A 27,519-nucleotide genomic window follows, 5' to 3' on the forward strand; every position below is an offset into this window, starting at 1 on the left:
TGTACAGCACTTGTTAAAAGCTTTAGGTAACGAGAAGTGTTCAAGCTTAGTCTTTTTCATTTAAAGCAAACACAAGCAAAAAAATTTAGAAAAACATACATTGATAATGATAACTTAAGTTAACAAATTTTAGAGGTAGGAACTTTATTTTATTTTTTCAAAACAATAGTTTATAGTTCATAAAAAAATAAATACATATCAGAATTTATTGTTTAAACTTCAAACTTTTTTATCAATAAGTACAAATATCAATAAAGTTTTTTTTTATTTTAAAGGTTACTCTATGTTAAGTTAATGCATGTTTTAATTTGTAGTAAAATATAGAAAAATCGACTAAAGACTTATTAACTTGACATACAGTTAACACAGCTTATAACACAGACGTTTTCACTCTTCCTCTTCCATTTCCATCAGTTCCAGACGGTAGTATTCTTCAAAAAACGGATCAATCACAGTTGAATTTGTATAAGGATCATTCATAAATTTATCAATTATCCACCGACGATAATAGCTGACTCTAGTGAAGGCGGCCGGACCTTGCACTTTACCTGCGATTCCCGGTTTTTTTTTTGAAACCGAATAGCTCATCACCCCGTAAACTATAGGTTCTTGGTCCGCCCTCCTGAACAGACCGCCGCCTGAATCGCCCGAGAAAGGAACGCTTCTTTCCCTTTCTCCCACCTCCTTCCGACCGACGCAAACTTGACTGCTTTCTAAAAATTCCTCTCGTTGAGTTTTCCTCACGAGATACCTGATCATTCTTTGTATTTTTTGCAGGCTGTTGAAGCTATACCTATCGTTAAGAAAGTATCGGCAGTAATACTGCTCTATAACATCCGAATGTCCGTACAGTAAAGTATTTGATGTTTCAAAATTTTCATTTTTGACTCCCCAGCCAGCAAATATAACTCTATCGTCAACCTGCAAGTCTTGATTCGGTCGCGGTAGTTTTGCCGGCCAAATTTTGTTTCTTACGAGCTGAAGCTTACGTCTTAAACGCAACAAGAGTATGTCATGAATTAGAAAATAGTTATCAGAATTTTTGTCGTGATACCTTCTGCTCATACGACCACGACCGTACCAAGCTGCAACTTCCCTTCGTCCATTTTTATCATTCTTGTTAACACTGCCCACCATAACTCTCAGACGATCAACACGTGCTTCAACTCGTTCACCCGTAATTTCATCTACAAACCTTTGAACATATCTACAGTGTTCGGCTGTTAACACCCAGTAGTGACCAAGAATGGTGCCTCCACAAACGGGTATCCAAGGCTGCCTTTTATATAAATTGCCTGGTGTATATTTGTATAAAGCTTCGACTAGGGCCATGTGTGGAAATTGACTAATCTGTGCTTCACCTACGTGGTCGATCACTTGCCCGTGGCCTGCACACAACAAACACACAAAAAATAAAATACAACTTGAAAGCTGTGCGTTACTCATTTTTTCACTTACATAAAGATTTATAATTTTGTTAAGAAACCAACAGATAAGTTTTTAAGTAGTTTGAAACAAATAGTGACGTAATAATGCAAGTTTTAATAATTCAATACATAAACCAAATTGTTCATAGATTAGCGTAGTGAAGATAACTTTTAAACATGCTTTTTAAAAACTTTACTAATTTTTAACATAAGTAGTTAACCCAACTACACAAAAGAAAAACAGATTAAACTTAAATAGCCAAACAAAAAATAATAAAGTATTATTTGGTATTTTAACAAATTACTAAACAGAGAATGAATCATTCTTGATTTTATATCAAGTTTAAAAGTATATTGATGTTTTTAACTTGGTTATGCTAAAGTATGTCTTAATAACGATTTTTTTCAATATTGCCTAAAGATAAAACATTGTTTTATTTTTTCTTACTTTAATTAATTTGCTTTATACTTACAAGAAAAAAATATATTAGCTTGTAAAGAATCCAAAACAAAGATTGTCAACAAAATATTGTTTTTTATGTAAAAAAAATGTAAGAAGTAAAAGCTTTTATTAAAGTTTTTAACTAGGTTATAAAAATATTACTTTTTTTTTGAAACATTTTATTTGTTGTTATCACTTAACTTGCTAAATAGTATTTAGTAAATACTATTAATATTATTAGCTTTATATAAATATTATTACATACTTTGCAAATAAAATACATTAACTTTTAACTACTTTTAGACAATTAATTCAGTATATAATGAGTATAAAATGATGTGTTAATATGGAATATGTCAGTTGTATTCAGCCAAATCTGAAAAAAAAACAATAATATTCTCATTAGTTTTTATGGTCTCAATTGCCACTTGTACTTAACATTTGGAAACACAAGCTTTTCATAAAAACTGGTTAAAGAACAGTTACCGCTCTTTTGCTTTGTCGCTTTCATTGTTTCAACCGTATAATTTAAACGGTGTGCTACTATAGTTTTTTTTTATGCAAGTTAAAAAGCTGTAGCCTGTAGTGTTCGTTTTAAAAAAATAGTTTGTTTTATTTATAATTAACTTATTAAGCTTTTAGGTATCTTAAACAACACCATTTTAACTTTACTGTTTTATAGCAACTAGCATTTTAGTATTGCGTGTTTTTATTTTAATTTTATTTATTTATAAATGAAGAATCTAGTTAACATGTCAAGTTTTTATTAAAAGTAAGGTATTTGTAGTTAGTGACCTACCAGAACCGAGAATCTGGACCTTGATTTCAAAACAAAAACCGGATTCAACCAGATCAGTAAGACTGTAAACCAAGTTTTTATTTATGTAGGAACGAATCATTCACAGTTTTAAAAATGATTACACTAAATTTGGAATAAAAAGTTTTCGAAAAAAACATTCAAGCACTAAAAATACTTGGAATTACACTATTTTACAGACAGTACTTAACTTATACTGTAAAGGTTTACAAGAAAATTATACGTCTTTTTAATTTGCTAAAATGAAGCTACAAAAGAAGTTACTAAAATGTTTAAATTAAAATCAAGAGGTAGTTTCTTAATTCGTAATTTATATATGCATTTAAAAAAAGTTTGAACTAGTTAAAGCGTGTATAATTAATCATGGTAACTTAATTTCTTACTTTTCATGAGATTCTACACTTTGGACTGATTTTTTTTGAACAGTTTTATACTTAAATTTTATTATCTAAATCATTTACCTTTGTATGCTTTATTGTACAACAGTGGTGTGCAGCCTTAACAAGTAAAGAGCCAAATTAATTTTCAAAAATATTTACCAGGTCAGCGTATTTCCGTAAAATTATACTAAAACAAACAAACCACTTTAAAAAAAATTATTGCAGTATAATAATAACTAAACAAGTATAACTTTTTACTGGAAATAAATTTAGAGCACTTTTTTAACCTATTTTTGTTCAAAAACAAATTTTAGGCTAAAAAAAAAATTGCAGGCTTGACACTTCTGTTTGGCGGACCATATTTTACCGACCCTGTTTTATAGCATGGTTGATTGAATTTGAAATCCATAAAATATTTATCAAAATTTATACAATTGAAAGCATAGTTGCCAAAATTTAGAGCTTAAAAATCAGTTTGTTAATAACTTACAGTCAAAAAGTAAAAGTTCATTGTATCTAAGCTATTTTGATTTTGATTCTAAAGAAGTAAACTTAGTATACCAACTAAGTGATGCATTTCTTTTTTCTATTTGTTTATATGATCTACCTCACCATAACTGAGTTATGATAAATATATAATTATGTATCTACATTTAAGATAACTTAAACGCACTAAATAAGTAAAAGTAATAAACATCAGATTTACTCTTCCCTCTTAAACGGTAAACGTTAGTTTATTTGTTTTTAGTTGTCTTCAGTTGTTTTGGGAAAAGTTTACCTTTCAAAAATATGTTATATACCTTAAAAAGGGTAGCTATCAAATTTGCACGAGCGTAAAAAGTTGCACAAAGATAAAATTGCAAGAAGACACTTTTGCACGGAGTTATTTATTTTTTTTTTTTTTGATTTATAAATTTTTCTTATATCACTGTTACTTCTAACGCTTACCCTCGGTTGGGTAGCTTTTTTTTTTCTTTTTAATTAATATATTTTTATTTATTCTTTTTTTTTTATTTTTATTAATAATTTTTTTTTATTTGTACTATAACTGTTAGCCCTAACCCTTACTCTCGGTCAGTAACTTTTTTTTTAATTCTGCTTTTTTATTGATTATTAATTTTTTCTTTTCTATTTTTTATTTTTTTTATTCTTTTTTTACTCGTGCAAAATTGACCCTCCGTGCAAAAGTTGTAACTCGTGAAAAATTGACCCGTTGTGCAAAACTATCTTCGTGCAATTTTTTGCCCTCGTGCAATTTAGTAACCTTGTACAATTTTGTGTTAGTGCGATTTTGACCCGTTCCCCTCAAAACAGTTTAAGTAAAAAAGTATTTTTTAGCTGGAGACCTTTACATATTTCTCAACGTCAGGTCCTTTGGCCATATTTTTAAGTGTAAATTTCTTTATCGTGTTAAAAATAAAAAGTTATTTTTTTATTATTTACTCAAGGTTTTCTTGACTTAGTCTATTAATTAACTAAAAAATAAAATTTTGTTATTTAACAATCTAATGATTCTGAAAAAAAGGTACAATAAGTTAATTGATAGCTACTTGTATATTGGTTTACAATTTTTTTAAAGCTTTACTTTTGTTTTATAAGACTATACTGATATTTTATTGGGATGCTTATAAATATATAAACCTTTTAAATTTTACGAAGTTGGTCATTAAAAAAGTTTAAAAATATAAATTTTTCTTATTTTTCTGTTATGAATTTATTAGTGACTTTAAAATCATAAAAAAAACTTTAGCTATTAAATTGAATGAGATTTAATATGTTAGTTTTATTTTTGTTAACTTTTTCGGTGTCAAACTACTTGATGTTTTTATTAAAACTGCAGTTATTATTTTACTTTTTGATACTAAGATGTATTTCAAACTAATTTATCTGGCTACTCTTACTTTAACTAGTGATTAACTATAATGCTCGAGAATTAACTGTAAAGTAAGACTTATTAAAGCTTTAGTTGCAAATGATAGTTTTTTTTTAGCTTGGTTGAGTTAAATTATTGAAAATGGTGACTTTTCTGTAAAGCTTAAGACTTAGTCAATACTCTAAAACTGATTAAACCTAAAAAATGAAGTAGCACATCATTACCAAAATTGAAAAGATGATACAAATAAAGTTATAAGATTTATTTAAGAATATTGAGTTGTTTATATTTGTATATAGTGTAACCTATGTTACAGCCTGTGTGCACTCAAACATAACACTTTTGTTACTATCTGAACGATTTTCGTAATTAAAGCTGTCATTGTTTTGTTTGATAAAAGAATTATATTTGTAGTCGAAATGTTTATTAAGTATCCAGCTCGAAGCTACTTTTTTAAATATCATCTTTATCTTCAAATAGTTTGTATAAGATTGCGATAGAGAAGTACTTAGTATCGTTTGCTTGCTTCAACTCAATGCCCATTTTTTTAAGTAGTGTTTTCTAAACGCTTATCGCCATTATAATAAATAAAGTTTATTATTAGGTCATAGATCACAACAGAAACTAAATTTCATAAAAAAAAATTTTTTTGTTTTATCATTTTTTTTTAAACTAAATTGTTTTACATTTGCTTAATTTATTGTCAAATACAAGCTGAATTAACTTAGGCCTATAAACTTGATGTTTATTTAACTTTTGTTTACTTTTAATACTAAGAAAAATAATTTTGGTTCTACGTTCTTAAGAGCGCTATAAGATTGTTAAGGCAATAAAAATTAGTTAAAGCAAAATTAATACTACTAATTTAATGCAACCCTTATAGAATCAGAAATATTATACATGTTTTTAACATTTTTGCTTGCGTTTTTTGATGATTTTTAAAACCTTAATTTATACATGTAAACAAATAAAAGTAGCACAAGAAAATTGAAACACCTTAAAAATAGCTTTAAAATAATAAATTTATAACAAATAAAGGCCTTACTGAGCAAGAAACAAGTATTATCAATGTAGAGTTACAATAATTTGGTATTAAGGAATGAATAAAGAATAAGTTGTTTGTTGTGAGATAAAAAACTAAAGTTTTTGATATCTCTTCCAACCAGTTAGTTTTAAGTTAGAAAATATACCAAGTAGTTCTAGTTTGTATAATAATTCCTAATCAGACAAGCTTGAATAGTTTTAAGTCTAAAATATAAAATATAATCGCATCATGCAAACAAGAGTGGTTTAAAGAAACGTGTGTATAAATAAAGAAAGGTGATTGTTGAATGGGACTACCTAAAATTTAAGGAAAATTTCTTTAAATAAATGCTTAGCTTTTAAAATTTAATTTGTTAAATTTGTCACGAGTGGCGTGTCTAGACTTTTTTCAGTGGAGTTGCTTTTTTGTTCAATAGTAGCGTATTAGCTGTGGTAGCTTTAAAAAAAAACACTTTAAAAATACATAACTTTCTAAATTTCTGGGGTATATTAACCGAATTTAACTTCAAAAAATTTCAAAATACCAATAAAATGGAGCTCAAAATCATTGTAAGCAATCTAGTTCTTTAATTTTTAGTAAAACTATTTGAATATAAACCTAAGTTCAGTTAACATTGACTATGTGAAAGTTTTGTAAATGTGAAAAGCTTTATTGTCTTTAAACGACAAAAAAAGCGCTCAAAATATTTGGTCTTGTTACTTGGTGCAAGAAAAAACTTTTCAGTTATCGAGTCGTACACCACTTGGTTACCTTTAAAGTCTTGCCCAGGACCTAAAGTTGTGAAGTTAACATGTGTAAAGAAATCTTTTATACATAAGAGAAACTATTAACGAAATACTATTTATAATTAATAATTAGCTTATCTTGACAATACTAAATATACTATAAATAATATATAAATAAACTGCTTAGTCAAACAGTTTTAGTTTAAATAATTGCGCTAAAAATCAAACTTAAAAACAGTAGACGTGTACAACTATTTTACAGATTGTTTCTTTTTTAATGTGAAACTACGGTTTTTTGTAAGGTTTTAAAAACAAAAACAGTCTATGATTTCTTCAAAAGTTTCCTAGTAAAAATGAAACCCTTGGAGTTGTAGGGTTGTTCTAAAATAGTTTTTAAAATCACCTTTGATTGGCTAAATTTGAATGAAAAGTTTCTTTTTCAAATCTGGTGTGTTCGTAGTAATAAAATTTCTAAATAGTATATACTTTTTTTCATCAAAAAAACTTACAAAACTAGTTCTTTAAAACATTAACTAAATTTTACTATACATCAAAAAGTCAACATATATATATGAACTTTTTGTAAAGTTAAAAAATCAAACATACTCAGATGCTTTGTATTACTTTTATTCAAGCTTTTTTTCAGAAGTGCATAGCAAACAGGGAGCCAGTCAAAACACGCCCCTGCTTGTTTTCACTGTTTGCGTGGACCAGTTGTTCACAGTACCACCTTAAACTTAGCACAGCAAACAAATAGTTATTCTACCTGGAAATTTTATTAAGTATTGAAAACATTTCTAATGTAAATTAGTAAAACATCTTTAAATTGTATTTTTTTTGTAAGTTTTTAAAAAGTCTTGAAATTCTATTCACCAACAAAACAGCCAAACCATGAAAATAAGCTTTTAGTTTTATTCATCTTACATAAGTTACTGAAAACACTTTATTAGTATTTGGTTGAAGTAGAGCTTTGATTTTAGTTTAATATAGTTTATTTAAATTTAAATTAGGCGAAGTTTTTTCGTGATAAAAAAAGTAATTGCTAAATGGTTAACAGTTTTATTTTGTACTTAGTAGTTACTACTAAAAAAACAAACAAAAACTACTAGTTCATACCCTCCATATTTTTATGTATTAACAGTTTAAAATGTTTTTGTTTGTTGTAACGATTTATTTTTACTTTAAAAAAATATAATAGATTATATAAAACTTTTTTTGCAAAGGTTTTAGGTTGCTTTATTTTCGAAAAGTATCCAAAAAATTTTTTGCTTTTATTGTTATAGTAACTTATTTTTAAGGCAATTTTGTAAAGTTTTAGGCTGTCTTTTTATAAACTTATAGGCAAAACAACTTTTATACATACGTTTCTGTTTTTTTAACAAAATCAATTAACTTTCCGTTACTTGTGTTTATGAATAGGGAAATTTATTAATTTATTTTGGACCAAATTCCTTCAAATTGTTTTCCATACTATCAAAAAGAGACTAAGCGATTTTCTTATCTGACTCATTCCTAATAAAAATGTAAAGACTTTTACAATAGAACAAATAAAAAAGAATTATATACAGGTTTTTATAAAACTTAAAATATATAAATAAATACGTAGTTGCATCAATTTAGTTTTACAAAATAGGTTTACTACCTAAAAGAAAATAAAAGTTATTTATCATTTGAAGGTTAACTGCTTATTAATTAAACTCTTTTGTTTATCATAACTCAATTTGTTAAAAAATAAAAATAATAAAACTATCGTTTAAAGTAAAGTGAATCAAAAGTATGAAAATAATTTTTTTTGCAGAAACTTGTTAATTGTACTTCTTTCGAAAAAATGTTTTTTTAATTATTGCAGCCTTGCAAGGATTTACTTGTAACAATCTACAAAAAATATCAAGCTTCCGCATAAAGATTCTACTCGTTTTCGTTTTTAGTTATGTATTTATTTTATTATTTATGATTTTAATAAATTAATAAATACTTTTTTAAGCTTTGAAAGCCTAAAAATAAAGCTTCAAATATTTTCAATTTTTTTTATTACTTTAAACTAATAATTAATTAAAAGGTTGTTTGTATATAACATCTGCAAAGATGCTTTTGCTCATTTAAAGTATTAAATGCTTTGCAGTTAAAATTTTTCCTTATTAAACTTTAAAAAATTTAAAAACTAAGCACAACAATAAAAGTTTTAGAATTGAGATCGAAACTTTGTATCTCTAATTCTTTTAAAGCACTTAATGTAACTCGGATTATTAATTAAAAAAATCAGAATTTTTTTTCACTAACATCAACTAAATCTAATTATTTTTTATGATTTATCATTCCTAAAACTGAGTTAATGAAAGACTTGCACAGACTTTTTGAAACTAAGCATTCAATTTTTTTTACTTTCTATTTAAGTCAAGATTGATAAAAGTCAGTTTCATTTCTTTGAAGTTGCTGTAGTAACATATACAAACTAAGATAATGTAAACTAAACTCTGCACATCAGAAGCACTACTGCACTAGTTGTTAAAAATATTAAGATGGCCTTGCCTTTTTTACCTGGCAACAATTTTGACAGAAAGGTAATAACTTAAATATTGTTTTATTTTAATTTAAAAAATAGTTTAATCAAATGATTTAATTTCGAAATACATTTAAATAAATATATTTGTTATTGTATTGTAAAACTTCTAATATCATATGCATTAATCTTAATTATTTTATGTTTTTAAATAATTAATTTAAAAAAATATGTTTTAAAATTTTAGTAAACATAAAACTAAAGGTTTATGAAAGTGAGTGAAATAGATGCTGTCAATTTGTTGTTTATATAGAAACAGGTTTGCCACACAACCAGGCTAGTTGAAGTTTAAATAATTTTTCATTTTAGTTTAAGTCAGTTTAGTGTTTAAAATTCATAAAAAATATCAGGTTAATTCAAGGTAGTTTGAAGTAATTTTTTGCAAAACCTAGGCTAGTTTTGATATTTTTATATAACTCAATCTAGTTTTTATAACTTCAAAATGTTATTGTTTCTATAAATTAAGTGTTTTTCTCACTGTGATATCTTTTTCAAGCTTGATTAACTGTAATTGTCACAGTTTTAAACTCTAAATATTTTTTTATATATATTAGCATACTCCAGCTAACTCAGGCTTATTTTATTTCATACATGTTTGCTTTTTTGACTCAGGAGTCTCAGACCTGCAGACAATTTAATTTTTTTGTGTTGTTTATAAAATATATCATACTTAAATGTCTTTGCTGTTAATCTTGGTATTTAACATAACTTACAGATTCTAAACAGGAATAAAAGTAAAACAAAAAGCAAAGTGTTCACAAACTTACAAAAAGAATTAAGCAGTTGCATTTTCATTTTTGTTTTACTATCAAGTTTAAATTAAATAAAAAATTTTTACCTCTATAGTATAAAGCTCAGTTTTAAAATACTTTACTAGAAAGAATATTATAAGATTGATCGATCCACCAAAAATAAAGTAAACACAGCAAGGTAGCTTTTTTACATGAAAAATTTTAGTAAAAAACCTGAAACCAGAATTTTAAATGAAAATCATAGAAAAACTTAAAAAAAAAAATTCCTAAAAATAAAATTATACTTAACTAATTATTTCATGAATTTTTATTTTTTAACAAATGAGTATGCTAAGATTTTTTTATTGCAATAATTGTTTGTTAAAAAATTGATATTTCTAGCACATACAGTAAAAATGTTTCATATTATATAACTATATATAATAATTATATATATTATTTTTATTTTTAAGTTAGATAAAGTAGTTCATTCTAAAATTTATAAATAATACACCTTTATCTTTTAAAAAACATAGTTTTCTTAATAACTAGTTATGTTAACTAATACTTTATTCAAATTATTTTCTTGAATGAATTCTTATAAAAAGCTTTATTTCAGTTGGGAGAGGAGAAGTTTCACAAGTCCCACTTTTTTGACATTTGCAATGAACAACACATGCAAACCGGTGCTCACAGACCTGGCATAGGAGGTTACCAGATTCCTGGCCAAGTCATACCACCAAAGTTCAGCAGCTACCCAAAAGGCGAGGGTGCTAATGCACCTGCATGGGTTGCTTATGACAGACAAGTTTGTTGTTTGTGTCCTTTAACAAATTAAGTAACTGAATGTTGGTAAAACAAGATTATTGTGTTACTACAACTTTTTCAAAATGTTGGTTATTTTTAAGCATTTATTGTTTAGTCAGTTTATTAAGCAATTTTGACAAAATGTCAGAAGTTTCAAGTTTAAGTGGTTAAAATTATCTGAATTTCTAAAACAAATTTAAGAAGTATTTGTTTTTAAACAAGTTATCAAATTGTAAATTTTGTTCAAAACAAGCACTTGATTTTTGTAGCCATAATCTTGTGAAAATTCAGGCAATCTTAGCAAATGTAAGGGTTTGTCAGAACAAATATTTCAAAAGTACAGAGTTTTTGTTGAGTATTTGAGAATCAGTTTTATTTTGGATAAATATTTTGATTTTAAATTACTTTTTTGATAATAACTGATTTTTGTAGTCATAATTTACTGATATTAGGGCAAAGTGTTAAAATCTTTCAGCACAAATGATGGAAAATATTAAATAAACTAATTAAGAATTTCTTTCTAGATGAGCATTTAGTACTTGTAGCCTTAACTTTAGTGAGATTTAAACTTTCAATAAAATGAGAACTACTTTATTCTACTTAATTATATACCATCGAAATCAGATTTATTTTCATTTTATAAATAGTATTTTAATAACTTGTGTCAGTAAACTAATTTTTTTTTATAATGATCTATCAGAAAGAAAAAGCTAGTATCCGGCCAAATCCGGGTATTAATTTTTAAATCAGGACCTGGCCGGATCCGGATAATTTTATCTAAATAGGGTAGTTTAATTCTCAAGTTCTCAACTTATTTACTTATAAGTTGAGTCATTATTTGAAAGTGGCTTTATCTTAAAAGTAATTTGAGTTTGAAAAAGTATACCAAAAAGTTTTATCATTAAGAGGGTTACCAACACTCATGCTACTTAAGATAATTCAGACTTCCTTGTTTGTTTGTTTTTTTCAAAACTCATGCATATTTAGATATATTTCCTTTGTCTGAGACTAATTTTTATGACTTATTCTTTTAAAGTTGTTATTTTATTAAGGGCATAAGGGGGGTCTACAATTAACCATTAGCTTTTATTTTAAAGCTAAAAGTATGTACTATAAGATATTTTTTATAGAAATGAGAAGTTTCGATTAACTTTTGTGATATATCAATGTTTGTAAAAAATTCTGATACAACCGTATGGAATCAAAAATTTTCAAGGCTGATTTTCTTGGAATTTTGAAAAATTTACTAAAAATCTAGCTTCTTGTTAATTTTTTTAGCAATTTAATTCAAATTTTTAGAAAGTGTAGTTTTGAATTTTACAAAGAACTTATAGCAAGCGGATTAAAAACAAAAGTTAAAAAAAAAATATTAACAAAACTTATAAAAAAACAATTTTTTTAACAAGAACAAATTTAACAAGAACAAATTTAACAAGAATTTTTATTTTTTAGTCTGTTTTCTACAAGTTGTTTTAAATTTATTAAAGATTACTCTGAAATAGTTTTAAAACATTTCTCATAAACTGAAGGAGGAGATAGGTTTTTGTAAAATAGTCTATTTTTGCCTTTTTAGTTTGCGCCTTCCATAAAAAACCTATCGAAGGTTGTAACTTTGATTGCTTATTTCTCTAAAGTTACTTTGAATTTTAACATGCGGTAGAAAGTAACAAGTAGCGTATTTAATTATGTAAAAATAAAAAATAAACAAAAGTTTTTTATCCTTATGCCCTTAATTCCTTTTGTTTTTGTAGTTTTAGGTTCATTAACAATAGTCTTTTTCAGTTTTTGGCTTATACTACTTTTTTTAGTTTATTATAAACTCAGGCTAGTTTTTGACCACTAAAATTTTTTGCTTCAAAGAGTGGCTAACCTGCGCTCATAGGAGGTCCAAGAACTGTTTTAGAAAATTTAACAATAATCCCTATCTAAAAGCTCAAATTGTACAGTATAAAATTGATTCTATACAAAATAAAAGTTTTAAATTAAATTTGAGATATAGTCAGTTGAGTTAAAGGCTTTTTTCAATGTTTACGCCATTGACCTCAATTTTTTACGAAATCCGTGCATTATGAGAAAAAAAAAACTGATATAAAAATTTAAAAAATAATAAAGTAAGATTAAAGAGCTTAACATATTTTTAATTCTTACAATGTATTTTATTAGTAAAATTATGGAAAAGAATTTTTTCATTGTCAATCTTCTCAGAAGTTTAAGAAGTTACTAAAAATATGATTTCTTCTTCGTTTAGTAAGCAACCTATAGTTTTCAGGAAATACTTTTGCAATATAAGAAAAAATCAAATTGTAAAAATGTTTAAAAGTTAAAATTAAACATTTATTAACCAAAAATAAATTATTGTAATAAGCAAAAGTAAGTATTTTGTTTTGTTAAAAAAAATAAAATTAAAAATAATCTTTTATCAGAATTTTATTTTTTAAGTTGAGATTAACATGAGAAAAATTTAGAACAATTGATATATACCTGTATAAAAAGATAGATTTTTAAATAAAATGGTCTGTTTTTTTGCCTTTGTTTGTTTGGTCCTTTCATAAGGTTTTACTGCACTATCCAACTACAATTTATCTCAAAAATTAGTTTCAACTTTACAAAGCTACTGCTAGCTGAGTTAAATGTGTTTAAAATAAGATTAATATTTAGTAAAAGTTATTTAAACTAACATGTCTTGTTGTTTCATCAATTTATAAGCTAAATTGGGAGCTGATTAACAATGGTTTGGGAAATTACCAGTCTAAAATATAAATTTTGCATGTTAAATAGAATTTTAAAAATTTTGGATAAAACTTAGTATAAACAGTTTTCAACTTTTATTTAAAGTTTAGCTTATTTAATACAAATTGCTTTGTTTTTACGTTAAATTTAATCTTCTGATTGGTTGTTCTAAAAAATCTTTTTCTTTTGATTACTTTTGAATTTTAATTAAGTAAAGTCTTAGTTTCTATCAACTTATATTTTTTTCAGGTGTTGTTTTTCACGGCGTTCTTTCAGGAAGGTGTAACAGAAAGAAATGATGAACAATACAGGATAAGAAGCTGCAAAGTTTACTTTTACTTGGAAGACGATACCATACAAGTCAATGAGCCAACAGTAAGTTTTTTTTGTGTTACTGGGATGTTATTTTTCTAGAAAGTGTTTTTCCAGCGTCTATTAAGTGGGAAAGGTAGTTTTTTTCAGCAAAAAGTAGAATTTGTTAACAGTATTGCTCAAAAGTAAACAATAATTATTCACCTCAAGTATTCAGGAAATCATCTTGCATTATATGAAAAAATCTGTTGTAAAAGTAAAAAAGTTTGTTTTTAACCAAAGTAAGAAAAATTATAAACAAAGTTTTTTAAAACTCCTACCATAAAAAAATATTTTTTTGTTTAAGTCATTTAAAAATGTATATACCACACTTCCAATAACTTTTTATCATAATTATTGTTTGGTACCAAGCTGAATAAGTTTTTCAGACACGCGTTTGCTTCTAAACCTTTCTTAGTACCTTCTTATTTACATTAGCTATTTATATAATTTAATCTTTAAACCTGAACTTTGATTATCTAGTAAGTTTATAATAAGAAAACTAAAAAAAAAACATTGATTTGGTTTAAACATTTCTTGCAAAACAGTTTAAAAAGTTTAGATATATTTAAAATTACATTTCATAAATAACAAATTTTGCTTGTTTAAAATAAATTTTTTAAATCCCTAAGCTCAATAATACTTAAAACATTCTTAGTTCTACCAAGTTCATTAGTATTATTAACGCACTTATTTTATTGTTTATATGTCAATTTCAGGAAATAAATTCAGGGATGCCACAAGGAACAATAATCAGGAGACATCGGATACCGAAACCGGCTCCAAATGATGAGGAGTACTACACAGTTGAAGATTTCAATATTGGAAACGAAATCACGTTCTATGGAAAGTTAGTTTGCAATGAATAAAGTAAAGCTCATAAATAAAATAAATAACTCATAAATAACTCATAAAAATCAACCAATTTTGTTGTACTAGTTTACATGCTTGACTTTCGCATTGTCAGAAATTAGTTACAAATAAAGTTTAGTTGATCATATTTATGATAAATAATTAGTATTTTTTCTTTCACTTGTGTATTTTTTTTTATGTATTAATGTAACTTTGTTATACTTACTGAAAAGAGCTATCTGTTATTTTTTATTTAAACCTCATGATCCAGTTGTGAAAACTTAGTTGTATATAAATAGACAATTGACAGGTAAGTAGCAAGTTTTTGTCCGGTATAATGAAAAAATGTAATCAAGTTTACGTCTATCAGTTGAATTTTTAAAGAAAAAACATCTTTCTTTTAAATTTACTTTCTAATACTTAAAGAAAAAACATGTAATAAGTTACGTACTTTTTTCTAATAAAAAGAAACAAGAAGACTTGTTATTACAAAAATTTCGAATAATATCAGAAATGCTGGAAGAAATTTCCTAAAAAAAATCAGTGGCTACCTTGTAATACAGTAGAGTTGCAATATATTTATATGATCAAAAAATGTCTTTCTTTTTTTAAAGTGATAAACATTTAAAGTTATGCATAATGTGTCATAAGATAATGATATTAACTTAACTGTGTAGTTATTTACACTCAATCAAAATACTTACTAGCTTAATCTTTATAACAGTTCAGTCAAACCTTTTTTCTTGTCAGTACTTATTTTTTATTTATAATAATGTATTGTTCTCTTTAACTCGAAAGATTAAATACCAATAACGCAGTCTTAAAATTTTTTACTTAAGCAATCTTTTATGTTGATGATTTCTTAGTGTTACAAAAACTTAGGTACAGTTGTGTATACTTAAAAACTAAATATGGATTTGTTACACACTCAGCGTAATCAGGATAACTTAGGATATTTTGAAATTTTATAAAATCTCAGGATAACTCCGAGTATTTTGACTTTTTTGTAAACTCAGGATGACTCAGGACAGTTTTGATTTTATATAAAAATATCTGAATAGTTTTAAGATTTTTTTTTAATTTCAGAAGACTTGTTTTCCTAGATCTAGAATGAGGTTTATTAGAACCGGTTTCAATATTATGTTATTACATATAACCAACTAGTTTAATTAAGACATGATTTTTATTGATTTTGAAAAGCTTATTTAAAAACAATTTAGCCTTTCGGTTGTTTTTTACTGTTCTTAGAAATAACATTGAAAATTTTGTTTTAAATCTGAAAAAAAACATTTGTCATGATTTAAGTTTGTATTTATTGTTTAATTAGAATTGAAGTTAATAAATATGCATTCAAGTGAGTACTTTATGTAATATGATTAAAGTTAGTCATTTAAACTGTCCAAAAAAGTCCACACTATTTTCTAACATATATAAACTTAACTAAACCATGGTTACATAAAGTTATTCACAAGTATTGTTTTTTAATTCAATTAATTTAAACTTTTAACGTAGAGTCATCGAAAACAGTATTTCTCATTAGTTTAGTGAACATCCAATGCAGAAGCATACAATACAGCCTTCTTTTTAAAGGCATAGGGGAGTTCACCTTGTTTTTTACAAGTTGATCTTATTTTGTAGAGTTTAATTTTATGTATCAGACATTTTTAACTGCTTAAAAAATTCAAAGTAACTTTTGTGATAAAAGTGGTCAAAGTCGGTATACTCTATAGGTTCCTAAGGAAGGCACAAACCAAAAACGCAAAAGATGACTATTTCAATAAAAAACTATCTTCTCCATTTTTTTAATAGTTTTCTTCAAATTTTTACATAAAGTTAATCACTAATATTTAATTAATTGAATGTAGATAACTTTTTAATTTAAAAAAAACTTTATTCAAACAAAAAAACATCTTTTATTTTTAATTATTTTTAATCTAAGTTTTTATTTATTTTATTTTTAAAATTGCAACATTCACAGTGTTTAAAACTATAAAAGAAACGTTTCCTAAAAATTTGAGGTCTTTAGCTCAAAAAATGAAGGAGATAATAGATTTTTGGTGAACTTTTAAATTTCTGAGAAAACTGACAATGAACAAATTTCAGTCCATACATTTGCATAAAAGTTTAAAAAAAAAACTTAATTACCTATTTACTTCTTCGTTAGTTACAGTGATTGCTTTTTTTTTGGAAACCTTGCACGAAAAATACACGTTGGCTTCTGAGATTGCAAAATTAATTTTATTTGCAGGAGGTTCAAGCTGTGTGATTCGGATGCGTTCACGAAGAATTTCCTCTACAAATTAGGAGTTAAAATCGGTGAACCTTGCGAGATACCTCCCAACCCGTACTCCAAAATACGTGAAAATGTTTGTTGTTAAATTCTACTCGGCTAGTATGGGCTTGTAACAACATTTAGAATCTTTATAAAGTAAAAATGGTTTTAACTCATTTTGACTTTCAAAAACAAAAATAAATTAATTAAACACTGACTATAGTAATAGTTTTATATTAAAAAAATTTTCTAATTAAAAACTAACATTTTTATTTAAAACATGCCTCTTTAAGCTTAAAAATTAAAATTTCATTTTAAATTCTAACAGTTTATAGATATACACCTAACAAAAAATTTATATTTATTAGTTTTAAAATCATGTTTAGGTTACTTGTGCTAAAAGTTTTGCAATCAATAAAATACTTAATAGTCAGTAATTCTCAAATAAATAATCTAAGTTTAGTTGTTTTTAAACACTATTATCTTAAATAAAAAACTTTTATATAAACCAAACACAAAAGTATAACCCTAATATATATATAATTTTTCCATAAATAAACTTCTCTTGCGCTGAAGACTTTTGTTCGAATAACAAATTTCGCCAGGAAAGAAAAGCAATGAACCCGCTGAGACCGTACGAACATCTGGATAATTTGAAACAGTTCCTGGAATACGACAGGAGAGTTCTCAGGTTTGACGCCTACTGGGATGACTCGGAGTCCATGTTCGGTGATCGCAGGCATCTGGTTTGTTTTGTTGTGCTTGACACAAGTTTTCATGAACTTGTATCTAATTAGTCTACTTACATCTTTGAAATATATAAGTTTCATAAATAATCCATGTTAATAAGAATTTTAACTAATATATTTTACTTTCTGAAACTTATTAGTTTACAAATTTTGCATTTTTAGGGAAATAGTATGTGCACTTACTATTTTTTACTTGAAAAATTAGTAATATTTCCTCCTAATTATGTTTATTTTATTAAACCAAGTACACTGCTTCATAAAAGAGTACTAGAAATTACATTTTTAGACTTTACACTACTACTTAGCGGATGACACAATTGAAATATTAGAGAAACTCCCCAAAAATTCCGGTAGAGTCAACTTCCCCGTTTTTTTGCATCGACTTCGGCTGCCAAAGGTTACTTCAAGTTACCTTTTTTTTTAGTTTTAAATTGCGTTAAGAAGTAAAGCTTAAATCAACTTTACTTATCATGTTTTAATAGTTATTGTTTCTATTTAATAAAGTAAGTCACTTTAAACAAGTTAAAAACTTTTACTTTACTTTTATGCAATAAGTTGTTTTAATCTTTAATTTAATTAAAACTAGTATTTAATGTTTTTGATTTAAAGTTATAGTTTTTATAGAATTTGGTAAAATGAAGGCTTGTTCTAATTTATATTTTTAATCATTAAAATACATCAGTTTCTTTCAACACTCACATAACAAATTAATTTCATCTGTTCAAATACAGTTGTACAGCACAGAACATTTATAACATATGTATGTTGAATCGAGTGCAACAAAAGTTTACTTGTGAAAATAAAACTTTACGAATCAAACGAAAACCGCTTAAAATTCACACACATTTTAGCACGCTCCACTGCCGGTGAAAAGGCACGGAACTGCCACTGCGCGAACGCTGCTGAACGTGTTCAACTCGGCTGACAGAGGTGGTGACTCCTACTGGCTTCTCGATCCCCTCAAAGTTTGTTTGCATTTCTTCAGCTATTAAAGGGCAGTTTTTACGCTTTTATTTAGTTGAAAGAGTTTATTTCTAACTGCAAAACACTTTTATTTCTCTAAGTTTTAAAGTAATTTAACTTATCATAAAAACCCTATCTAGTTTTAATGCTATTTTAGATAGCTTCGAACGTGTTATTATAATAAAAACAATTTGCACATTACTTTTATTTATTTAACTGACATTTGTTCCTCGGATTTCTGTTTTTGTATATATAAGTTAATATATTAAAAGTGCTCATTGTTTAAAAATAATCAAGTTTTTTGACTAAGCTGAACTTTACTACAAAAACTAACAGTATAAAGAGATTTTTGCTAACGAGCTTGAAAACTAGTAGTTACCACAATAATAAAATGTAATATGATTTTCAAACCGTGTTTTGTAACAGACGGGCCAAGTGTTCGATGACTATTACACGGACGCCGACCTGCAGATAGGACAGCTTCTCAACGTGCACGGCCGTCAGGTCATGCTGGTGGACTGTGACGACTTCACCAAGGACTTCTACAGGAGCAAGTACGGACTTGGTACGTTTGTTGTGTGAACTTGCTTGATTTTTTAATAAGTTTAGTTGTGCATGTTTTTTAACTGTTTTAGGGTATAGAAGGTTATACTTTTCACAGCTTAAAAATTCTAATAGAGATAAAAGTTAAAAAGATCAATTTATTCGGAAAATAAAGCTACTTATTAAAATTATGTTTTCCTGCAGCATTTACGAAACCTTCTTTTTAGTTTTACTGCTCACTCTTAACTATGAGTAACGATATTTCCATAGAGAACAATTTTCATTCGTAATCTCAAAGAAAACTATAAACTCTAAAGTTATAAATTATAAAATAGCCGTCTTTAGATTTTCACTTTAAAATTCGGGGTCCAAAACCAAAAACAAAAGAATTAAAAATACATATTTTTTTAAAGTAAAGATGATAAAAAGTTTATCTCCGTACAACAGGGTTGCCAAAAAAAAACTGGAGTTTCAGAAATTAAAAAAAAATACTGAAAAAACCTGGAACTGTGAACAATTTTTACATGATAGTGAAGTTAGTGAAAATAGTACTGAAATTTTGACTTGAGACAAAAAAATCTACAGTATAAAAAAATTGTCATGATAATTTTTTTTTATTAAAATACACGTTTTAAGTGGCTTTACATATCTTTCAATGTTGTTATACTTTTTAAGACAGTTTTTTACCTTAAACTGAGTTTTATAAAAATTGACCCAAAAACTTGTAATTTTGAAAAACTCTTAGAAATTCAGAAAATATGGAATAAGTTTCTCAAAAGCTTTTGGCAACCTTAGTACGATTGTAAAGCAAGCTTTTTATTTTTCTTTATCTCAATGTCAATCAAAATTTTATTTACTCCCTTGAAAACTTTGTTCAGTTTGACCACAAAATTTCTGTTTTAGCCTTCAACTTCTTAAAAAATCTGCTTATACACATAAGATTATTTAAAGATCCATAGTTGTGTAGCTTAGTACTAGTAGAAATTGTCTACAAAATTGTTTCAGTATTTTGAAAAATCTCATCTAATTTCATTGGTTTAAAAATTTGAACTTTGTTGCTATAAAAAACTTATACTTGTTTTTATGCCCAATTATAAGTTATATAAGGTGTATATAAAAACTACCGACCCTTTTCTATGTTAGACTAATAAAACAGTTATATGGAATTTAAGTTTGATAGTAGTACTTTGTTTTTAAAAAAATAAGTATTTAGAAAAAGTTTTGTTGTTATATTCCAACAAACTAACTGCTTTGGAATTTTTTAACCAAATATTATTAGCAATTGATAATTTTTAATCATTATAAAATTTTTCTACAAAAGTTACGTTTTTTTAGTGAATATTTAGTTATGCTTAAGTAGTTATTTAGCTGTTAGAAAATAGAACTTTACATAGTTTTTTAAAGTATTTAAATGTTCAACACTTAAATTTTAAACTTTTTGAATGCAAATTCTGACGAACATCAAATTAGTTTTTGTTATATTTAATATGCACAAAATCATGTTTTTCGTACATTTCTATGACAGATAGCATGTAGTTGGATGTATGATAAACAAACATGCTTTATGAATTATTTTTACCAGATAAATATTTTTCATTTCTAATATTTATCTCCAGAGAAATTCACACCGATCAAGGCGAAGTCAGATCCCCCGAAGGTCTTCCCAAAAGACATTCCTCCCTACTCGGGATTCGGTGGGGTCCAGGACTCGTTGGGTTCCGTCGTGTCCCTGATACCCAAACCTCCCACGAGGGACTTTATCAAGTTCCTTGAACTCGACAGGTTTTATTTGAGACTTTTTGTTCAAGTTTAACTCTAAAAGTAGGTTTATAAGTAAAAAATTTACTTCTGGATGTTAAATTTTTCAAATAATATTTTGAACACTTACTCCATTGATTTATTTATTGCATAAACATTTTTGTAATGGTTATAGTTATACGCTTCAATTGTTTTCTTGGTATCCATTTAATTAAGTAAATATTACCCATTTAAGCTTTTCTCATAGAATCTTTAATTATTTATACAAAAAAAAAGATTTAATGTAACTTTTGTTACAAAAAATATTTGTTTCTAGGCTATAATTAAAACTGCGCTTCAAATACACTTCCGTACAGATATAAAAAAAAAAAAAATTCTCTTAAACTAGTTTTGAAACATTACATATGCAAATTTATTTTAAATCTAATCAAACTTTTTATATAAAAGGATTGGATTGGAGTCGCATATATTCAGATATACTGCACGCATTACAAACGGCTCGCCGATCGACGGTGAAAGAAAGATGATTATTTCTTATTATCTCTGCGATGATACCATATCTGTATGTGAACCACCTGTTCGAAATTCAGGTAAGCTTGTTTGATGAAAATCGATCAAATTATTAGAACTTCAATTAGATAAGTTTTTTTTAATATATGGTTTATATAAGAACTCCATCAGTACAATAATATTAACTCAAGCAGATAGTTTAACTCTTTTATGAACATAAACTAAATATTTTATTTTAATTTTTTAATTTTAAGTTTATCAAACTGTCATTAAGATAAATAATTTAAAAACCTTAAAGAAAAAAATTGTAACATAACTAAATTAAAATGTCGTGCTACATTTTAAGTAATTTTCAATATACATTTAGTAACCCTATAGTAAATTATAATTTCATTGAGTGTTATTCAACTTTTATTGAAATTATTTCACCATAGACGACTACTTAAAAACAAAAAACTTTTTCTTAAAAGTATTTCCTGATTAGATTATTTTTGTAAGGATGTTTTTGTACATTGATTAAATGTTTACACTCGTGATTTTTTATTGTTATATGAAAACCAGCTTCAATAAACTAAGCTGAATACTACAACTTCGATATAACAAAAAAAGGCTTTTATTTGCTATCAAATTTCTGTTTTACTAAAGAAAAAGAAAAAAACATGTTTTTATTTAACTTAGTATTATTGAAACGCAGAAAATCAGCGTTTAGTCAACCTATATACTGGTTGTATATTAGACTAATAACGTTTACATACTTAAGTACAAATATAAGTAAATTATTGATATTTTCAGTGAACTAGCATTCTTTTAGTTGCAAATTAAAACCCTAGTGCTCCTACTGGGTAACTTGAAAAACAAAAGCTTTTCAACTTTGCTGTAAATATTTATTCAATATTCAAACAGGGTTCGTGCCGGGCAACTTCATGGAGAGGATGCAGGTGAAGAGGCCGGAGGACGCGGACAACATGGACGGCACGGCGCGGTTCTACACGAGCCAGGACCTGTACGTGGGCGCGACCGTCGTCTTCAACAAGTGGCCCATGACCATCACGGACATGGACGAGTACGCCATCTGCTACATGGAGCAGCACAGCGACAAGGTGCCAGCTTGATTTGTTGCTATGTGATAAGCGCTATCAAAATCCACCAGATTTTATTTTTTTTTTTTATTAATTAATTATTTTTTTTGCATTTATTTGTTTATTTTTTATTTTTTTCACTATCACTGTTACCCCTTACCCTCGATCGGTAAGCGATACTCAAATTTGACTGGGTGGATTTTGAACGTGTCCCAAGTGTGTTAATGTGACTTTTTCGAGAATGATAAAGGAATTTTTTTAAACGTGCCAATGGGTTGATTAGAGTGTATAATTTTGTTATTTTACATTAAGTTTATATTATTTTTATAATGGCCTCTTTTGGACAATGTTAAAAATTAAAAGTTTTAACAAGTGTGTCACACTTTTTAACACTGTAAACTATAAATTATTTTTAATTAAAAAAAATTAACAAACGAAGTACAAGTTGTTTGTCCGTTGAAAATATATTTAATCATAATTACCACATAGTTTCCTGTTATTGGTAAAAACTTTTTTTTAACTAAATTAGTTTTTGTTCTAACTTTAGTGCTACAAAATGAATTGATCTAAAGAAAGTTTAGTTAACTCAATTTAGGTAAATTCATTAAACAATTATACTTCTTGATATCACTTTTTTCGTATTTAAAAGTAAATTTTTCGTATGTATACAAAAACTTTATAAACAATGTATTTACAAAAACTAATAATATTTATTATAACAATTTTTTGAGATTTTCAACGTTCCGTTGATTTAATCTTAATTATTTACAATAATTGTTAATTATAGTATCCACAAGCGAACATGAATGTGATATTGGGAAAACTTCAAGAAATATTCAAATCAACTCAGAAGTCCGAATTAGAAGGAGTTTTCTCTGCAGGTAGCAATCATGCTGATAAGTGTACTTATGACAAGTTCAGGTTCGTTTATTTACTGGTTACTTTTATACAATTTGTACTAAGTTTATTCAAAAAATGTAATTGTATTTAAAACCATGACAAATAATTTACACACTCTCTTAGTACTTATTGTTTAAGTAGAGATAAAGAATAGTTCCCTAATTTTTATAAACTTTTTTGAATTTAAATTAACTTGAGCTCCTGAATTTTTATTTGGTTTAATTAAAAAAAAAAAAACGTACTTATATTGATTTGAAATAGTTATTAAATTAAAATATTTTTTTGGTAGTTGTTGTTTTTATTTTACTAGTATCAAGTACTTGGGTACAGTCATTAAATGAACATTTAGTTCATAAACATATTTGTGTTTAAAATCATTGTGAAAACTAATAAAGAAAATTACTTAATTATGTATACTAGTAATCATTAAAGCTATAAAGTTAAGTGTTTTTATTCTTGTTTTTTTTTTAACTCTAACTTGTAAATTACAGATACTTGTATAAACTTTGTGAGTACAAAAGTATAAACTTTGCTGGGGGTTATCATCTAAGTTAATTTTTTTTATCTCTTTTGTGTTTGTTTGTGTTTCTAGTGGCATTGTTTGCTGCGGTGTGCCACTTGCTAACAAAAGCTCAAGAGCTTTACTTTTAAATTGCACTTTTTTTCTTGCAAAGAATATGGGTGGAAACTTTTGAAAAGTCTAGTAAGGACAATGACAAAAATTTTTCAATTAGAAAGTTTCTGTTTTGTTATAATTTTTTAACAAATAGCTTTGATCTTATGTAGGTAATGTATATGACTCTTAGTTTGGGCCTTTTATTTTTCTCCTCTCATAAGGAACCTATTGTACTCTACAACTCAGAACAGGCTGTATCTCAAAAAGTTTGAATATTTAAAATATGTAAAAGGCAACTTGTAGCTTATTTAAGACTCTACAAAATGATTTAGCTGTAAAAAATTAGTTCACCCCCTTTGACTTTAAAATAATTAACATACATGCTTGTTAATATTTTAAGTGATGCTTTTAAAAAGTTAAAATTGTTCTATCATCCTATATTAATATAACCACATGACTTTTATGCATGTAAACTACATTTGGTAAACGTGCACTGCTTAATTATAATTAACTAAACCAAGTTATGATATTATTGCAGGCAAACAATGAAGGGATACGGAGGATTATCGGAACACGAGATAATGACGGTAGCCAGGCACTATTCTGACAGGAAGGCCAGTGAAACCGACATGAAGCTGGTGTTGGCTGTTGCTCAGGAAAAACTTAAGAAGGGCGCATTCGAAGTAAGACGTTTGTTTGTGAATTTTAAATTAAGTACTTTCTTTATTTTTAAACAGTTTTTTTTTGCAAATCTGAAACTTGATTTTAAAAAGACAAGAAAAAACGTTTTAGACATTTGTTTGTGAATTTTAAATTGATAATAAATTGTTTTCATATCAGTTATTAGTTTTTATTTCAAATCTGAAACTTTATTTAAAAAATATATCAAAAATATTTTATTTTACATAAGTTATTATTTTTTATACTGTAAGTTATATTTCAGGAGATTTACTTGTTTAAATCAATTTGAAGTTTGTTTTTAAAAACTAACATTTTGACTTTATAATTTTTGTATTAAAATAATATGTGTGTATTTGTTAAAATGATACGTTAACTCTAAATTATTCTTTAAATAATTTTAACAACTTGTCTTTGGCCTAAAAAGTTTAGGTCTTTTAGTGCTCCTAATATTGTAGCAAGGAAAACAACAAAAAAGTCATATATTCTAATAAATATAAAAAATAACGTTACATCTATAAATAAAATATTTAAAATTTGAAATAAAAAAACTTTATTTATATATCTATCATTTAAATAGGTTCTACGTCCTGACAATTTAAGAATATTTGTTTAAAAATGAAACTATATATTTTTTAAATACTTCTTTATTTTTTATTCAAGGACTTTGAAGGCCTGATGAAACTGTGTCGTCACAACGACGATGAAGCAACCGGCCAGTTAGATTTCGGAAAATTCAGGTCCATCTTCAGGAGTTTCAAGCTTCCTATCCCTGTTGATGTGCAGAGATTGCTAGAAAACGGGTCAGTTTGTTTAAAAGTTTAAAAAACAAAATACACATTTGATAAAATTATACGTTACTATCTGTTTTATTAGCCGTTTACTAGTGGTTAGAAAGTAAGACAAATTATTTGTTACGAATCTTTAGTTTAAATAAAAAGTTTTAATTTTCTTAAGCCTATGGCTGTGATACCAAAGCTATTCTTTTTTTAAAATAACTCCCTACTTTATTTTTCGTTTAATCACTTTTCAAGTTATCACAAATCATAAAACGTAAAAACTAGCCCAAAAAGTTATCGAAAAACTGTTTAAAAACTAAGGATTCAATTGTTTATACCATATTGTTGATTTTTATTCGAAACTTTTTTAACAGGTACACAGCAGACGGTAAAACGAGTTATGTTCGGTTGATTGAAGATCTGAACTACCGAACAAAACCTAACGTTTTGCTTGAATACCAGCGACAACCTTTGAAAGTTTGTGTTCTTTACATTATTCTTATTATTTTTTTTGTTAAGTAAGAACATGTTTGGTTTTAAGAAGATTCTTAAATAATAAACATACATTCTTTGATAATAAAGAGTGCGTTAGTAATTGAATTTTTGATATAAATAAGCAAGTTAAAGTAAAAAAGAACAAATCTCGAGAATTATCAAACCTAATGGTTTTAATTTGAAGTATTATAGTTGAATGTTAAAACCTAGGTTTTATTTATAATAAGTAGTACTTAATTTATTAAAAAAAACATTTTTGAAGTGTTATTTTTGAAATTACACCACAATTAATTTTTTCTTTTAAAATTAAAACAGTTCGATAAAGTAGACGAAGTCGTCAAGTCGCAAAAAGGAGTGACATTTGTGAATTACAAGTCTCTGCTGGAAAACATATTTCCTGCTGAAAATAAATAAAACCTAAGTGTTAGGGTTTTTGTTTGTGGTTTAATTAATAAGTGGTAAGCATTTTTTTAAACGCTTTTTACTTTAATTATTTATTACTTTTAAACAAAATTAGTTTTACAAAGATTAAAATAACTTTACTAAAAATGTTTATTAAGTTGTTTAAACTAAAAAATTAAGACTTGATTGTTTACTACATACAAATAAAAACAGTTTTTAAAACATTTTTAATGTACACGTATGAAGTTGTTAACTGTTTTTTTTTTGTAATACTGACATTATTGTTTATGGTATTCATTCAATTTTTATTCACTGTAATACATACACTCACTGTGTTCCTTTGTGAAATTATTTATTAGATTGTGCATTTAGATATCTTCAGTATCATTAATTTGTGTACTAATTTATTTTGTTCACTGTAATCTTTTAATTGTAAAAAAGCCTCAAATTAAATAAATTTGACTGTCTACGCTTATTATTTATTAAAGTCTATTTAAGAAAATTTATATTTACGATTTTGTTTTAGTATTATCAAATTAATTTTCCCTTGTGCAAAGTTTTAGATTTTGTATTAGAATTTTATTAAGTTTTTTTTATATAATAATCCTCAGTTGATAAGTTTAAATCAGTGGTGTGCATAAAAATCGTTTTGGGCTTCACGAAATGTTTAGAGTGGATAGAAAAATATCAAGTTTTTTTAATCTTTATTTATTTCAAGATATAGTTAAATATCAAAGCTGGTAGTTTGTTTTAGTTTTCGTCTGTTGAATATTTTCGTACACACTCGACCACTTTGGTAGTTTTCTTTTAAATCGCAGTAACTAAATGCGGGGTCGGCAAACTGCGGCCCGCGAGCATTCAAACTTGCCCGCTAAACCAAAAATATTCAAACTTCACTAGACATTCCGCAGTGTGTAACGAGTAAACAAAAATGGTTTTAGGTAAATTTTGAAACTTACACTAGATATTGTGAGTGTGTGTAATGAAGAGTAAAAAATAGGTCACGTTGTTCTACCATTAGTTCATTTTCGTATT

At 26.4% G+C, this 27,519-nt stretch overlaps 2 protein-coding genes across 2 annotated transcripts; one reads left to right on the forward strand and one right to left on the reverse strand.

The window, feature by feature from the left end:
• Positions 1-387: 387 nt before the first annotated feature.
• LOC145838716 (mast cell protease 2-like) lies at positions 388-1,332 on the reverse strand. Its single transcript, XM_082946341.1, has one exon. The coding sequence runs from the start codon at positions 1,330-1,332 to the stop codon at positions 388-390; it is 945 nt and encodes a 314-aa protein (XP_082802467.1).
• A 7,863-nt stretch (positions 1,333-9,195) lies between these two features.
• On the forward strand, positions 9,196-26,595 carry LOC145837871 (EF-hand domain-containing family member C2-like). Its single transcript, XM_082945350.1, has 17 exons — positions 9,196-9,270; positions 10,620-10,808; positions 13,787-13,912; positions 14,608-14,738; positions 16,989-17,106; positions 17,618-17,758; positions 18,048-18,158; positions 18,613-18,726; positions 19,151-19,289; positions 20,884-21,049; positions 21,473-21,615; positions 22,439-22,635; positions 23,402-23,535; positions 24,669-24,813; positions 25,472-25,611; positions 25,962-26,064; positions 26,398-26,595. The coding sequence occupies exons 1-17, from the start codon at positions 9,229-9,231 to the stop codon at positions 26,494-26,496; spliced, it is 2,238 nt and encodes a 745-aa protein (XP_082801476.1). The 5' UTR covers positions 9,196-9,228; the 3' UTR covers positions 26,497-26,595.
• Positions 26,596-27,519: the final 924 nt, after the last annotated feature.

The sequence above is a fragment of the Thalia democratica genome, chromosome 6, assembly GCF_965202585.1.
Source record: "Thalia democratica chromosome 6, ktThaDemo2.hap1.1, whole genome shotgun sequence".
In the NCBI taxonomy this organism is placed as follows: Eukaryota; Metazoa; Chordata; class Thaliacea; order Salpida; family Salpidae; genus Thalia; species Thalia democratica.

Excerpts from the sequence above, each read along its gene's own strand:
- LOC145837871 (XM_082945350.1), top strand. The coding sequence starts at position 9,229 with ATGGCCTTGCCTTTTTTACCTGGCAACAATTTTGACAGAAAG. Across the intron at positions 18,159-18,612 it reads ATCGACTTCGGCTGCCAAAG|CACGCTCCACTGCCGGTGAA; the intron begins GTTACTTCAAGT and ends CACACATTTTAG. Across the intron at positions 23,536-24,668 it reads TGTACTTATGACAAGTTCAG|GCAAACAATGAAGGGATACG; the intron begins GTTCGTTTATTT and ends ATATTATTGCAG.
- LOC145838716 (XM_082946341.1), bottom strand. The coding sequence starts at position 1,332 with ATGGCCCTAGTCGAAGCTTTATACAAATATACACCAGGCAATTTATAT.